The 17,419-nt window shown below is 35.2% G+C and overlaps 2 protein-coding genes across 2 annotated transcripts in view; both read right to left on the bottom strand.

The window, feature by feature from the left end:
- The window catches only part of LOC149568204 (protein MET1, chloroplastic-like), a 118,003-nt gene that overhangs the window by 20,213 nt on the left and 80,371 nt on the right, over window positions 1–17,419 (bottom strand). Inside the window, exon 6 of the mRNA XM_089821210.1 lies at window positions 7,021–7,080. Coding sequence (XP_089677336.1) covers window positions 7,021–7,080 — 60 coding nt within the window. The remainder of the gene's footprint in view (window positions 1–7,020; window positions 7,081–17,419) is intronic.
- Window positions 1,247–4,312, bottom strand: LOC149568205 (uncharacterized). Its single transcript, XM_089821211.1, has 6 exons — window positions 3,667–4,312; window positions 3,315–3,518; window positions 3,051–3,203; window positions 2,567–2,967; window positions 2,057–2,461; window positions 1,247–1,929 (listed from the first exon to the last, which is right to left on the bottom strand). The coding sequence occupies exons 1-5, from the start codon at window positions 3,731–3,733 to the stop codon at window positions 2,444–2,446; spliced, it is 843 nt and encodes a 280-aa protein (XP_089677337.1). The 5' UTR covers window positions 3,734–4,312; the 3' UTR covers window positions 1,247–1,929; window positions 2,057–2,443.

Below are 17,419 nucleotides of genomic sequence, written 5' to 3' on the forward strand. Positions count from 1 at the left end.
ATTAAAGTCATTTAAAGTTATTAATGAGTGGGGTCAAGTAGCTTTAATAAGTGAATTAAATGATTATATTTATAATATTAAAGTGGACCAATTATTTAATGTTTTTCCTATGTCAATATGAGAACATAAAAAGTGAATATCACTTAACGATTTAAAATAACGACCAAGCAGTATCTCACGTGAGGGGCAATTAATTACTAATTATTAGTGATGAAAGTCAACATCAAAAGTAAAGAGGATGTTTAAGTTATGAAAAGTGTGGCAAAGAAGCCTCCAGCAATTTGCATTTAAGTATTACAAATGCATTCAAGGCAGAGGAAAAATCTTTCAACTGTGTATTTGTTATTTGTGAATTTGATGAGGAGTTGTGCTGAGGGTTCCAAATATTGAGAACTGGAAGAATTGAGAATTCTTCTAAGTGTATCTGCACTCTGAACTGGTGAAACTATCCAGTGTAATTGTGCTTGAGGATGGTATAATTAAGTACCATCATTGTGTTTCAATTTTGAGTTCAAATTAAAGAAGAATTTCAGTATTTGGTTCCAGACAATAATCTACAAGGTTGGAAGCAATTTTAATTGCAGATCATATGGTGTATGAGGACCTGTCTTTAACATTTGAGGCCAGCGATTCACCAAGAAGGGCCAGCATTTTGGAGTTGGGGGCATCCATACATTATTTGAAGGCCGTGGCTACTGTTATTGAAGGGCCGCATGCAACTTTCTGAGCAGCGATAACCATTCTAATGGCTGCAGTCAAGTTGCAAGGGCCGGTGTATGCCTTCCAAGAGGCATGTTTTGATTGCTAGAGCCTTCCTAGAGGGAATTTGATCCTCCGAAATCTAATTGGGATCAATCTAAAGGGCTACTGTAGCATTTCACATGCATGCAAAATAATTTCAGGTTCCTTATATATATATATATATATATATATATATATATATATATATATATATATATATATATATATATATATATATATATATATATATATATATATATATATATATATATATATATATATATATATATACTTGTTTGTACAAATAAATTATTCATGCATGATATAAACTTGTATTTATCCCAACGTAACGTGAATCAGAATCGGGAAGGCCGAATTGAATCGTGAATTGGCAATGAATCGGCGATGAATCGGCAAATTTGAAAAAACCCTTTAAATTTAAAGATTTTAACAATTTAAAACTTATTTCATGCACCCTTTATTGAATATAACTTAAAGTCTTAAACACACTATAACATCATCAAATAGAAGTTTGAAACATAAGTCTATCAATGGTTCAGTATCAATATCTGTAAAAAAAAAATAAAAACAAGGCTCCAGCTCAAGCCTCAGACTCATAGTCATCATCATCCATCATCCTCAACATCATCCTCATCCTCGGCTGCAGCCTCAGCCCAGCCTCTAAGTATCCAGTCTGCCTAGTAGCAAGGCGTCTAATGTAGGTCCTAGAGGACTACCGAGCCATATCTCCCACATGTAAGATTGGCTCATGAATGTCGCTAGGGCCTGTGCCTATGCGTGCACGTGTGCGTCTACCAATGCCTGAAGAACGTGCTCTAGCTGCCTCAGCCTCTATATCCACCTGGTCAATCCACGCACAGTCTTCCTTAGTGAAGACTGGATCCACAACCTCTGTGAGCCACTCTGATTCTGGATCAATCTCCTCCAGAATGATCGGAGAGGAGTCAGTGCCCAAAATCTGTCTGATCCTAAGACGGAGGTTGCAATGAACAAAGACAAGATCATTCAACTTCTGCACTGTCAACCTGTTTCTCCTCTTTGAATGGATGTGCTCAAACATAGACCAACTGCGCTCACATCCAGAAGCGCTGCTTGGCTGACTCAGAATACAGATGGCAATTTTTTGAAGTTTTGGGGTTGTGGCCCCAAACATTTGCCACCATCTATCTGAAATAAGGGAAAATAGAAACAATTAGTCTCATTTACAAATTACTAGTTAACTCTAAAATTACATAATCAACTTTAAGTTTAGAATCTAGATTCATGAACATTGAATATATTATTTAATTTTTACCTGGTTGTAGTGTTGTCTAAGCATTTATGGTCATCCTGCCAGAGACAAGTGGCCCCTCTTTATTGTTGAACTGGTCTAGCTCAACAATCGCAGCAACGCTATCTTCATCGCTACTCAACCTCTGAATCACTGTGTATAAGCCAGTGAGAACCTCCACATCCGCCTTGAACTCAAGGCGGAAATGAAATGCTGGATTCAGATAGTAAGTTGCTGCATGGATGGGTCGATGGAGCTGATTCTACCATCTCCTATCGATGATGTTCCAAATAGGGCCATACCTCTCCTACACTCCTGCATATTGGGCTCTGATGGCCTCCTTGGCCCTATCCATGCCCTCATAAATATAGCCCATAGAGAGCTTCTCCCCATCAGCAATTCGTAGCAAAGCTACAAGGGGCTCAGTGACTTACATATAAAGTAAAACAAAAAATTTGAGTCAAAACTTAAATATAAAATAATATAACTTAAAGTAAAAGTAAAATACTAAATGTTAAATTGCAATAAATTTACCTTAAAGATTTCTCTAGCGGGTTTCCAAAAACCATCCTCATCAAATATGCAATCCACCACATCTATCTCTGTAGTGGTCGTAGCATAAGAAGAGAAAATCCACTCCCGCCCAACAAACATGCTCCTCAATTCATCCCTTGATGTCAACAAGGACTGCAAGGTGATGAAATTCGAGGCAAACCTCGTGATACCTGGGCGAGCTAACTCCTTGCCTTCTATGTACTTCCTCATTGTACTAAAGACAAATGAATGATTATAAATGAATTTGCATATGTTTTTTGCCCTTTCCACACATGACTTGACAAACTCAAGTTTGCCAATTTCCTCCAACATGAGGTCAATGCAGTGTGTCGCACAAGGGGACCAAAATATGGTGGGGTGCCTCTCCATCAAAAGTTTACCTACCAAAATTTTAAGTCAATTCGAAATTCAAATTTCAAAATTCAAATAAATTTTTTCAAAACTTGAAAAGTTAAAAGTTTACCTGCAACAACATAACTTGTTGCATTATCCGTCACCACCTGGATCACATTTTGTTCCCCCACCTCTGCTATGACTTCCTCAATAGCCTCACATAAGTATGTGGCATTTTTTACATGTGCGGAAGCATCAATGGATTTGATGAAAATGGTATATCCTACAAGTAACAAAACAACGAATTATAATATTAAATGGATCATCAACAAATTAGCATTCAACAAATCAAAATTTACAATTATGTATGTAGGAAAGTAGAATGATCAATCACCTCCACAGGATACAAGAAAATTGAGTGTTCTATTCCTCCTATCTGTCCAACCATCAGTCATGATGGTGCAACCCTTTGCAATCCACTCCTTTCGGTTCTCCTCGAGCTCAGCCCTCATGTCCTTTACCATCTCATCCAAGAGGTATCCGCTCAACTCAGCCTCAGTTGGGGCTTTAAACCTCGGACCACAAATAGCAACTGCATCTATCATGTTTTGCCAATAAGGAGCCCAGTCACAAATAAAAATTTAGATGTCAAAGACTCAAATTATAAAACAAGTAGATATAATTAAAGTTTTACTTTTACTTTTAATTTTAACTTTAAAGAAAACAAAGAAAAAAGAATCAATTACCTGGCTGCAATAAATGGAATGTTGTAAAAGTACCGAAATTTGCATATCTCCTTTCTGGCAGCATCATGAATCTCTTTGTTCAAACCCATGCCCTCAAGCGTGGGTTGGGAATCAGGAGTAGTGCGGGGCACAAAGTAACTATTCATTTTGTTTTTCCGCACTCTAGGCTGCAATAGGTTGGTGTGGGACTTTGTCTCAGTATGTGACCGACTAGCACTAGCACTAGCACGAGCAGAAGAACTAGGATAAAAAGGAAGCCTAGAAGAACCCTCTCCAACACAACCTACGGATGCGGAAGCTGATGCTAATGCAGATGTGGATGCGGTTGCAGATGCGGGAACATGGAAGCCAATACCCCTTAACCCTTCAAGTTGCATTTTCCTATTTGCTTTGTCTTTTTCAATTTTTTCTAATGCCATTAAGCAAGTGCATTTTGCCTCAGGAGTTTGGTGAGTGCAAACTGTAACATCGTGTCCAGGTATAGCAGCAATGTGGTATTTCAATCTATAAATACCTTCGGAAGTTATTTTTTCTTTACAAAACATACATTTTGTTTGATATTTGGTTCTTCCAGGAAACTCTTCGTTATATTTCCAACATTCATCTTTTTTACCCATTGCAAATTTGCGAAAAATGAGAGCAAAGGCTGCTGCAATAAAAAAAATTATGTTAAAAATCAAAATTTGAAGCTAATAAAAGCTACAAAACAACAAACCCTAGTTTGCAACTTAGTAAAAATAAAGAACATTCAAGATTTAAACTAATAATCTTGAAAACTATAAAAATTTAACAAAAATGCATAATACACTAAAAATTTAACAAAAAATGCATAATACACTAACATGCAAGAAAAAAATGAGCACTTACCTCTTGCAAATGAGTTGAGGAGCGTTGATATTGGCTCCTTAGTGCTCCCAATGCAATTGATGGGCTCCCCAAATGGCTTGCTGATCTCTTTGGTACTCTTCCTTCTTGCTGGTTAGAAACCTATGGCTTTTCTTTTCTCTTCTTCTCTCTCACTTTTCCTCTCTCTTACTCATGCCTAACAAATAGAAGGCCCTTTAGGGTTATAACAAAGAGAATAGGTCAAAAAGAAAGTAAAAAAAAACAAGTTATTTTTTTAAAATTTCCAACTCCATACTTTCTAGCCGCAGGCGATTTCTTGGCGATTTTTCGCACCGATTCATGCAATTTTTTGCATGAATCGCCCATATCAGTGATTCATGTGATTCACCGCAAAAAATCGGCTATGGTGATTTCCGATTCCAAAAAAATCACCCGTGATGAATCTGATCGCTGAATCGCCAATTCAAGCGATTTTTGAGCGATTCTCGTTACTAAATTTATTTTATCCCATTGGAGGAAATAAAGAAACGTCATTTGTGAAATTGAGTTTGCAGGTGCATACTGCTAAATTGCAATTGAATTTCAAGCTTGTTATATGTTTTTCATTATTATTTTCAAAAACAATGAAAAATATACTTTGAAAATACAAAAAAAAATATAAACTTCAAAGCAAATACCATTTCCAGCAGTGTTTATGAGAGTTAGAGCCTTAGGGGTTCTTACAGAAGTAGGTCCATTTCAATGCTGGAACACATTGTCATAGTTGGAAATGGAATCTACAATTGAGCAAACGAACACCAGTACTCAGCTCAGGTTGATGGCAGCATGGCTAGTTTAGTAGCAAAGTCCAAAGTGAGTTTAACAATAGAGGAAACTCCATAGTTAAGTGCACTCGAGCTGGAGTAGTAATGGGATGGGTGACCTCCCAAGAAGTCTCGGTGCTTCACCTCTGTGAGCATCACCTAGATGCGATGAGTGCTAAGTGTTCCATTCATTCTCATGACAGATGGGTTCATATGAACCACTACTCATGAAACACAGATCAATGAGTTTGACCCAAAAAACTACATAGTTGAATACTGATAAACTACCAAACTCCAATTATATCGAAGTTTTCGAGCCTATAGATTTTATGGCAAGGGTTCCCACAAGCTTTTTGGTGGTGTTTGTTTGTTCTTACAATTGGGTAGTTTGGTTTAAATGTCATTAGGCTACACCCAAGTGGAGGGTAGTACTACTTTTTTCTGTTACCAAATCTTATCGAACTTGTTATTAATAATTGTCATGCCTTCTAATCCCTAATACACCCATTTACAGGATTGTTCAGGCAGTTTTAGTTCTCTATACGCTATTAATGAATGTCATTAATTGAGATGGAAAGTCATATAGAAAACTCCAATAATATATCTCAAAGATCAGTAGATTTTCATGATAGTCATATGGAATGGCCTTGTTACATACTTTGGGGTCTATTTTGTTACTTTCCACAAGGATTCTCTCAAAAGTGCTGTACCTGTTTCAATGCAGTAATATAGTTTACATTCCCAGTTTTAAAACTAGTAGTTACATTCCACAAGTATTTGATCGTTGCACATAAGCTACATAATAGTTTACTCAATATTTGCTTGGATGAGATATGAGGGATGAGATAACAAGAATGTTTACACAATCAACTTCTTGCAAAGACAAATTAAAAAATGAAACTGCTGACAGTCAATGAATGTGCACCATCAAGTGCACCTTTGGACAAACCATATCCGATGCAAGAAGCAGCAATCATCCTGAACTAATAACCAAGGAGTTGTGATAGATTACAGTTTGTTATTTAGAATGAATCCTATATTTCTGCTAAGAAGATAATGCAATGGGAATCAATACTATTTCCACTATTAGGCTTATTCTTATTTATAACTTTATAAAAAGATGCTAAAAACTACACCAAATAGTTGTGAGATCTGTCTGTAGACAGGACAACTTACCACCAAGGATGAATGCCCCTCTACACAATTTTAGCAAAATTTCCTTTTGAAAAATGGGCTATAGATTTCATTGAACCCATAGAACCCCCTTCTCAAGATGATTTATTATAAATATTTTATATAGACAATGGCAAGCATTATGCAATATACCATAAATCTGCACCCATTTTTATTGAGCATGAGTAGTCTTAACTTTTCAATTTTGTTACTCAAAGATTCCTGATAACATTTTTCAGATAGTAAAAAGCTTAGGGTGCATGGTGATAAGCATTATCTAAAAGTGGCAAGACTCGTGCATGCCATTCTATATGGATATGGAAGATTAAACTGAAGAACCACCATTTGACTCACAGGAACACTATCCTCTTAATTGGTAAGTGTTCAACTTATTTATCAGGAAGAACCCAGAACAATTATCTTCAGGTTAGGAAAATATTAAAGCAGGTGACAACTTAATTCAGCTAGGATATAAGAAAAGACCATTAGCAGTAATCCATAAGTATGTCAAAATATCAGTAATTGTCCTTACTTTATAGTCTTCGTATCCTGCCTCCATCGCATCTTCAAGGGCTGAAAGACCTGCTTCTAACTGCATAATAAAATTTAAAAATTTATAGGAATTAGATATCTTATCTTATCTTATCTAATCTAAACATTGAAGTATGTCCTGAAATGGAATTTTAGATAATACGATTAGAAAATGCAAATACAGTGAAGGTAACTATAATTCCAATTAACATTGTAAGCCGAAATCAAAAACTCAGAGACAGAAATGTTGGACCACAGTTTAAATAAATTTTTGACTTATTTTTACTACTAATAAATCCATTTTACCCTGAATATAGTGGTGTACCAAGTCAAAATTAGTCTGAACAACTTCTACACTAGAACCAGGTAGAACACGCTGCTGGATGTTAAAGCAAGTTCAGGAAGACCTGTTGTAACGTCATTGGAACGATTAGAATAGGAGAAGCAAAAAGGCATTTCAGAAACATTTCTCTTTGGTGGAGAAATTGGTCATAATATTGGTGGGAAATTGTAATAGTTTAATCCCTCTATGGATGAGCTAGTGATACTAAGCTTATAGTTTGCAGACTCTGTGTGCTGAAATGATAATCAATTGATATTCAATGAGTTGATTACAAAGAAGACAAAGGACCCTCAAAAAGGAAATGCAGAGATGATGTTTCTAAAAGAAACAATCATTGACAAAGAATTGAAATAGAAATATACTAAACTATCTAATTAACTGGATACATTAAGTGACCAAATATATTAGCCAACTTAAATCACCATTACAAGGTCAGTAATACAACAATATCATTCTAATACCCTCTCATAATAGTCAACTTATTAACTAACTGCTCTAGAGAAAAATTTGGCAAATTCTGCAAGTCATTTGGACATGAATACATAGAAGGCCGTCCCCTTCTCATCAAAACACTTTAATGACATGAACTTGTTGCTGAGACCCTTCCTAACGCTTTACCGTAATCGTTCCAATATGATGTTGGGTAACAAAGCCATCCCTTCCTTTATCCAAAGACACTGAGAGCAACTTTTAAAAACCTTCATAATTTTGAAAAACGATAATTTTTCTGAAAATCAACAAAAACATCAAAGCCCATGAACACCAATAAACCCCAATGCATTTACAAGAACAATGTTCACCCTTGAAACTTGAGGTACGGCCCAAAACGCTTTGCAAGAAACCAAAAAATTATTATAAATTGTTGAAAAATTTTGTTTAAAATGCCACAATCTTGTGAAAAAATTTGTCAGAAACCTTCATTCTGAGGCGAAAACAGAGGAAAAAGCTAAAAACCCATCATGATTTTTTTTGTGGAAAATAAATAACTCTCTCCATCCATGATTTATCAGGAAAAAAATCAGCAAACCATCCATCCATATTTTTTTGTAAGGAAAAAAATCAAAAAACCATCCATAAATGATTTTGTGGAATAAAAAATAAGAAAATCCTATATCCATGATCTTTTGTGGAAAATAATCAAAACACTCTCAATCAAGGCTCACATTAAGAAACCCCTCCCCCCAGATAAGGCGTAAAATCCTCGTGAATCTTTCAATATTTTGGGGGCAAATATTAATTTGGTTGGCTGTTTATTTTTAATTTCAAAGTAAAAAAGTATTAATTGTAGAAATTTTGGTGAATATTTCATTATTGAAGAAAATCATGAACACAAGCACACCTTGCAACCATCATTCCACCATTGTTGTTATATGGAGCCTAATTAATTATCAGACTTGAAGGTTAAATTTTTCCCCACTTTTATCAGTGCAATTTCCCCCAAAATTATTTAACAGGAGTTTGGAGGCATGTAAGAACCCCTACTAGTTCTAATTCTAACAAACACCAGATCGCTTCACTTTCAGATGTTTGACATTTTGTCAAACACTTTGCATGCAAGCTCTACCTCACTGTCTTTTATTTTCAGATTGTTTTTGCTTGCTTGGAATGATATCAAATGAAGTTTAAATGTTTGCAAACAATTATCAAAATATCTAAGCAAAGAACTGGAATGCAAACAACTGATTTTTATATTTGAAGTGTGCACCTACAGCCAACGGACATTTTCACAAACACTTGGCATGCATAGCATTGGTTATTATAAACTGAAAATGATTAGCTACAACAAAGGCATTTCATCAAATAATTATTGTGTAACCAAATAACTCCTTACTATCAAATGTCAAATATTGCATCAACATTTATTAAACATAGTCTAAGGAGTTTGGAGGACTGAATTGGGATTAATGTACAAATTCTCTTGTAGAAAGATTGAAGCACTCTGAGAATGTCATTTCTGGAGAGTCCATGCTGATACTAATGATGAGATGGCCCCTTTGATACATATTGTGCCTACCGTACTGAAATAACAACGTCCAATCTAATGTAGTTGGCAACAAACCATTATATTGTCCCTCTATGTAATGACACAGCAATATGTATAATGTAAACAACTACAAATTAGAGTTATGATCTGCTCTTAATAATAAACCCACTATCTGGCCAACCAACTGCTGAAATAAACACTGAAACCTTTCCAAACTAATATCCGAGCCAGATGCTGAAAAAACTTCTACATAATCAACTACAAATTGTAACAATGGATGACACGGAATGATGCCAGGTCCAAGCACAATTTCACTGGATAGTTTCACCAACCCAAACTGCAAAAACACTTAGAAGAATTCTCAATTCTTCTAGCTAGCTCTCCATATCTGAAGCCCTTAGCACTACTCGTTAACAAATTCATAAAAATCAAATGCACAATAGAATGTCTTTTGTTTTCTCTTAAGGCTCTTTTATAATAATTTTCAATGAATCTTAATTAGCAAGGCTCTTTAACGATTTTGATCTCTTATAATAATGAGTTCAATTTAATATATCATTAATAAAGCACACTTTTAATCAATAAGTATTAATTACTCATTATGCTCAACATGGGCTCCATTTTTTTATAAAGTTAATTTATTACTTAATAATATAACTCAAATAATGAAATATCAATAAAGGCTATTTAAATATTAATCTCATTAAATGCTCATTAACTCGACAACTCAAATAATTAAATATCAATAAAGGGTATTAAAATATAAAACTCGTTAAATGTTCATTAACTGGACAAACCATTTGAAGTAGGGAGTCAACCATTGCATCATCTGTCCATACGACTTCCTAATTAGAAATAAAAAGAATCCTTCTCAACCAACCTCAAACTTATTTGAAATAGTAAGTATATCAAAGGAGCGCAAACAAAGTCCAAGTTGGAACATACTGAATTTTGGAGAGATTGCAAGAACTTCCATTAACCAAGTCTCTACCTCAAAACACCCTCTATCCACAATAAGTAGCTTATGAGGGTCACAAGAATATAGGCTAATCCCTCAAACTCTGATGCTCATGAAAATGGGAACATTACAAGGTAATGCCCCTTGCAGTGAAATTGTTAAAAGAAAATGCCGAAGTAGAAAAAAAAAACACTAGCTCAGAACAAACTCTAATTAATTTTCTCATGTACATCTTGTCTCTGTGATGCAGCTGGATGAGAGTCCTAGTTTTGTTTTTGGTATCTTATTGATGGAAACAATATAATGTTGATTTATTTACGAGTGTGTTTTCTTGATCAATTGTGTTATTTCGTAACCATTTTCCTAATGTATTATGGTATATTGACACATTGGATGGATCAAGGAGATGTTATGTATTCACTTTGATGAATGAATCCAAAAGATTACTTATACATGAGATATATTTTATCTAGATTATGGTTATGACATGGAACCTAGAGATTTTATATGAGTTCTCTCACTATGATGTATTCATAATTTTAGTTTTGATGCCTTCTTCGCTATGGCCACACTTGTGAATTCCATCGACAATCTTGAGTTTCTATGCTCCAACTCTATTTTGTGATCCCTTGGATTTGACGTATCTCGAGGATTGTATTTATTGTTATTTGATTTTTTATGATCTTTTGATTTTCTACTTGGAGTATAAGTGAAGGTTTCTAAGAGCATTGTTGGGAGAGTAGCTTGTAATGGGGGTTAGGGCCCAAAGTGGCTAGCCTTGGGTAACCCATTAGAAGTGTAAATGAATTTTGGGGGGAGCGGGGCAGGGAATGCACACTAAATACTTTAATTATTGTGCCTCGCCCATGCATTGAGGACTAGTGTCGGTTAAGGATAGGAGTGGGAGAAAAATTAAAATGCCTATTGAATTAGCATTATCGAGCTTCCTTGTCCATGAAAGGACTATTTAGTTCCACGAGTCTCACTTGGGGGCCAAGGTCCAAAGTGATCAAATCAGGGTAACCCAAGACAAAGGCTATGTGATGACACTTTCCAACATTTGTCTTGGGATTCCTTCAGTCAACCTTATCGTGTGCCTCTAGTACAATTTAGTGTCTAGTATCTCATGAGTATCCTTATGAGATGTTGTCTGCGGTATTTGAGCTTCCTTCTTATCATATTTGGTATAATTGTGTTCTTGTGATGCATTTTGTTGCGTGGTGAGGGGCTTATGTTATCTCCTAGCACGAGGGCCTAAGGGTTCCTCATGGTTGGGTGGAAAATATTTTTCCATCGAGGCTCGTGGTTGGCTTGTGATTTTGATTCGTGACTTTGGGTAGTATCTACATCATTCTGGCAGCTTTGTTGTATCTTCATACCAACTTCTTGAGAGATGACCATTAATGTAATGACATAATATGATGTAAAGTGGATTCTAGCCTCATATACTCTTGGTATACGGTTGTAATTAAGGTGCGACCATGTAATGATGTATCATAGAAATGTATTATTTAAAAATGAATAGAATAAAAATGTACTTGGTTGCCATCTTTAAGTAATAGACTAGTCACATATGACTTAATGAGTTTAGCATGGTTAATTTGATATTTCCATTTTATGTGTTAATTGTTAATTTGCTTATCAGTTGCTAAGTAGCAACATTGGGGAACCTAGCAGGATATAATGAAGCTAAATTGTTCTATCATGATATAGTGTTAATTTAGATATATAGTTTTTAAAAAAGAAAAACAAAATGGTGGCATGTTTCTTAGAAGTTTTCATGTTATCCTCTCAGGTTCCTTGATGGGGCGTTACAGAAAACAACCATATGGAGGTGTGTGAATGGGAGTAGATGCCACAAGGGAGGATTTCAAAAATATAATGTGTATTTTCTTATGATATGGTAGCAACACTAGGATTTGTCAAGAGCACACTTGGAGAACAAGCTCTATGTGTGGGGAGGTGATCAAAGGCTACTTCCTAATGATTTTCTCACCAATTTGGCATATTGACTCCCACATGCAGTAGTTCAGCCATGGACTTGCACCTATTCTTAACAAATAGATTTTAGGTATAACTGTGATCAATGCAAAGGTGGAGTAAGGACCTAAGAAGAAGAATGGTTCTAGGCATAGAGTTGAAGGCTCTACTTCTACACCAGTCTAGGACTTGGGAAAAGATGATGAATTCACAAGGTTAAGGAGAGAAATTGAAGTCTTGCATGCATATTGCGGTTATTTGGGAAAAGAAATGGCATATTAACATATGCAACACCATTGAGGATGGCTTGAAGTTGGCAATGACTTCAAAATCCTAGTATTATGTCGCTCTTCTATGCAAAGTTTATATATTGAAGGGAGATTTTCTCGTAGGTCAATCATATATGTAGAGCTATGCATGATGAAGAGTAACAAGAAGAGGTGGCCAATATAATTCATGCTTATCCCATTTACAAGGAACATGAGAAGTTGTTTGAGGTTGGTTTTTGGTGTATTGCTAAGATTACATCTCCTTTTTTAACCTAGATATCAAGATATATGGAACTAGTTCTATTTGGTTGTAGTCGCATCTTTTTAACGACATATGTTTATGGTATTACTTGGTTTGTTCATATGATCTATCTCTAGGATTTTATATAGGGTAGGAGCCTCTTTAGATCCCCAACTATAATATCTAGGAAAACAATAATCAAGATATGGTTAGTAATTATTATAAAGACTTAATACTAAATATTTTTTTAATCTAAGATCCTCCCTATTACATCATTCTCTCAATAGTATAAAGAGTGTGAAGTTTACAATGACTTGGTGATGCTAATGTTTAGCGGCCCCTCTTTGCAATGGTCTTGTCGTCATAGACAAATTCTCTCTAAGGTTAGATTCCTATCTCTAGTAGATCATCACAAACATAGGCCCCATGCATCATGAAGAGTAATAGGTGGGAGAGATAATATATATGATTCATGCTTATTATGTTGTCAAGGAACATAATGAGTTGTCTAAGGTTGGTTTGTGTTATGTTATTAGTGTCAAAGTGAACATGTAAATTCAATTCAAACTCAATAGACTAAAAGTTATCTAACTTGGAAAAAACTCAGCTACCTAAAATGCTTAAATTTCTTTGAAAGTATTTTTTTATGCAAAACATAGTTAGAATACGTGTATCAAATGAGCTTCTTGGGGTTCTAGGGGCAACACCCTTATCAAGGTCAAGAATGAGTGGTCTCATTCACATTCCATTTTCATAACTTTTAGAAAGACAAAAAACTATGTTCTTGGAGAGCAAAAATAACATCTTTTAGTGTTCCCCCATGATTCCTACACATTGCAAGTTTTACGCATGGACTCATTGAGTACTTAACCACAAACTGGTAAAAAAACTCAGAAGTGACTCATTTTTTTTAAAATGACAATAGAAAAACTCGGCCCATGCAAACTACTAAAAAGTGTACAGTACTCGTCACCAAGTAGTCAACTAGAGATAGGATCTTTATCCTGGAATAGAGATCTATGGAATTGGTTCCTTTTGGTTGTAGTTGCATCTTCTTAGCAACATTTTTTTATTGGTATTACTTTGTTCATATAGTCTATGTCTGTAAGCCTTTTATTATGATTGAAAGCCCCTATAGATCCCTCATCATAATATTAAGAAAAACAATGATAATCAAGATTGTTATTGTTAATAATTATTACAATGATGGAATATAAGAAATTTATTTATTCTAAGAGTCCCCCTTTATTACATCATTTTCTCAAGACTACAAAGAAAAATTGTTGAAAAGCTTTTAACTTCACTACTACAAGTGATTGCGTAAACATGTTAGCAGATTGAAAACTATTAAAGCTGAATATTCCATTTTTGCACATACTCATGAATGTAGTGGCATAAAACCACAAAGTGTATAGTGCACTAGTAGAAACTTAGATCATAAACAAGCTTCAATACTCCCTAATTTGTTACAAAACAAAATTATACATTGTCACCTAGGCTCACCCAATATGGTACAAATGCATTGTAAGATTATTGATTCACAAATCAATTTCCTTTTAATACATAGCAAGTTCTGTGAAAAATGTGATAGCAAACATGTTATAACCATCACTTGAAAGCTGCATCAAATTAGTTTTTCCTCTCAATGATGCCCATTCGTGTTGCAACTTCAATAATAGTTCTTCCCATGGCACATATGTTCTTCAATTAATTTTCAAACCAAAATACATAGAAATCCAATGAACTGGAGCTCAAATCTAAAGAAAAATAGCCACAAAAGTTTACCTTGGGAAAGCCCTCCTACACGAGAAAAAACCAGCTACACCCAAAAAGACTCTTTATTAAACACTTGAAATCTGCATATAGAGCTTTCGAAGCTTAATTAGAATAATAATCTTTCTCAAAGACTGTTGACTCTCAACAATCATCAGAAGTATACTATTGACAATGAAAGAAAATGATCTCCTTAACATCATGTTGGTTAACAGTTTGACCCTCATGTTAACTTGGCTTAACCTTGACTCTAGATGTTCAAAATGTGAGGAAACAAAAGGATGTTACCAACAAATGGGTCAGTGTATGTGTTATATCACTGCCCTCTGAATTGTAAGGTGCAGCTCCCTTATATGCAATTGTGTTTTTAATAGATCATTGGACTATGAGGGTATGCTCTTAACCTAAGAGCAAGAGAGGATAAACCAAGATGTTCATAACTACAAACACCCTAGGCAGAAATAGATTTGGGCAACTTATAACACCCAATGGAATGGATATCATAAGCTACCTTAAAGTTCTTCTCACATCTACTCCTACTTCTAAGTGCAGATTAGTTCTACTCAAATTCAATCTAGAGATAAAGCAGAGATGCATATGAAAGATGAAATGGAATCCACCTTAACTGATAACTCTCCACTAAAATGAAATCTAGTAAGAAATCACCAGCTTCAAATACTTTTGTCCTACTATCCCATAGAGACTATTCTGAAAATGCAAGGTTAGCTCGGCTGAAAGAGACAATGAAAGAAACCAAAGCATGCTAGTCCTAAATGGAATCAGAACATCACATTACCTAGCTGCAAACATCATACAAATCCTTCATTCCATTTAACTCTTTGATTCTCGCTCAACATCTGGAAATGTACGGGGAAAAGTTAGACAGAATTGCCAACCCTTTCATTATCAAATGAGGTTACATTTATAGTTTGTTGTTATCCTTTCTTATTTCTAGCAGAGCAACAGTCACATGATAGAAAAGAAAATGAGAATAAAATATAAAATTATCCAATCTATATCGTGAGATGAGCACATGGTAACTCTTCTAATGACGATTTTGAATCCATGGTATTCCTAAAAATGCCCAATGCCTTTTCAACTTCCTGCAATCTCAGAAAATCTTGTGAAAATCGTTTATTCTTCATCTTCTGTTGTTTCGTGCCAAATACATATATTTCATATTACAACGGTCACTATGTTTTCAAATTCTAATCGTCAATCTCAAATTAACGATCGCGATTTAAACATTATGACTTCCTTTATAACTTCCTCTGCGGGTCCCTCTATATACACATGTTGAACTGTCACTTTGTCGCATCGAATAATGGTCGAGCAACTTTACATAGTGAGAAAGCGAGGGACGTAGATCTTTTCCGATCTAACGGTGATAATAAAATGAGGTTAAGTCTCTTTGTTTCGCAGCGTGGGTCCCTTTTTCCAAATAGGCACATCGTAGCAAACAGTTGGCACCATTCCATTGCTTGGAGAATCTGACGTTGACTTTCTTTCTTTCGTAGCACCTCGTGACTAGATTCTGACTGCGCTTCATGAAATGTGATGTCCCACCAAACATGTGTCTTCACGTCGCTTTGTCGCATAAATTAACAAACGAGCATCTTTATATAGTGACATTACAACCTCCGTAGATCTTCTTTGATCTGACAGCTGAAGGCATCTAACTTTCGTTTAATATTTTGAATGGGACCCAATATGACAAGTAAGCATCTAACTTTCAACTATAGCCAATAGCATGCGTTCTTTTGTTCAATTGACTTTTCAACTTTGTCACGTATACATGCGGATCAAATACTAACCGTCGATTTCATTTTCAAAAGCAATCGTATCACCTTTGACTTGTTTCCTTCGCCATTTCTGCATTTTGAACGTCCATTTTGTATTGAATCTAACTGATCTTGCCTCTAACTTGTTTTCACAATCTATATATCAATCTTTAGTCTCAGTCTTCAATGTTTCTCTACTCTATTTGCTCTGTATATGCCCGCAATTTCTTCATCCTCCCTGCATCAATGCCTCTAATGGAACACTTGATCATAGAATTAGGGTTTCTTAAAAATTTGTAGGAATGCTTTCATGAAGAACTACTTCTCAACATGGATCTTTGCCTTCAACATTATTAGGAACAAGAAAATATGAATTAGCAGAATATCCAGACCTTTTTCTCACCGGGATAATGCAAAATAAACCCTCCAAACCCTAGTCACCTAGCATTGGACTAATGCATTGCTCACATGATTTCCTGCATTAGGTTAGCTCAAAGGAATGATGAGAAGAAAGATCATCCTATAGGCAATCTAGACTCAAACTTAACATCACATTGAATCAACCCTATTCCTAAAAGTTCGAAAAATATAGGAGACTAAAATCATGGCAACACATCAACAGTATGCAGAGCACCATATTGTATCTTATTGATACCAGAAATAGATGAATTGGTACACCCAAAATAATCTTCGAGCATAACTAGTGAAGAGACAACAACATAGACATGCTCTACAGGATATAACTCGATGCTACATGAGTCGTCTGTGACAATTACACATCCATTTAATATTCCTCGTATGATCACTATATAATCGTGTAGTTACCCAAACCAATGTATTCCTTACGCAATTAATAAGTAATTGATGACGATTGGATTTCCTTTGAGAGTGACATGGATAGTGGCAGTAGAGAATAGGAAACGATCCAGCTTCAAATGCATTCAAATTATTTAAGCCAAGAATAATATGTAGAGATTTCTCTTGTAGCTATAAAACATTAACACTCTCTCATAGCAAAGGAGAAACCATTTGCAAATATCATGTCATAGAGTCTCTCATCATGACAAACAC

This window comes from Cupressus sempervirens, chromosome 3, assembly GCF_028749045.1.
Source record: "Cupressus sempervirens isolate cs-2001-9-10 chromosome 3, ASM2874904v1, whole genome shotgun sequence".
NCBI lineage: Eukaryota > Viridiplantae > Streptophyta > Pinopsida > Cupressales > Cupressaceae > Cupressus > Cupressus sempervirens.

Coding starts and splice junctions, on each gene's coding strand:
- LOC149568205 (XM_089821211.1), bottom strand. CDS start 3,733: ATGATGCTGCCAGAAAGGAGATATGCAAATTTCGGTACTTTTACAACA. Junction 3,519..3,666: donor ATTCCATTTATTGCAGCCAG/GTAATTGATTCT, acceptor AAAACATGATAG/ATGCAGTTGCTATTTGTGGT. Junction 3,204..3,314: donor TTTTCTTGTATCCTGTGGAG/GTGATTGATCAT, acceptor TGTTACTTGTAG/GATATACCATTTTCATCAAA.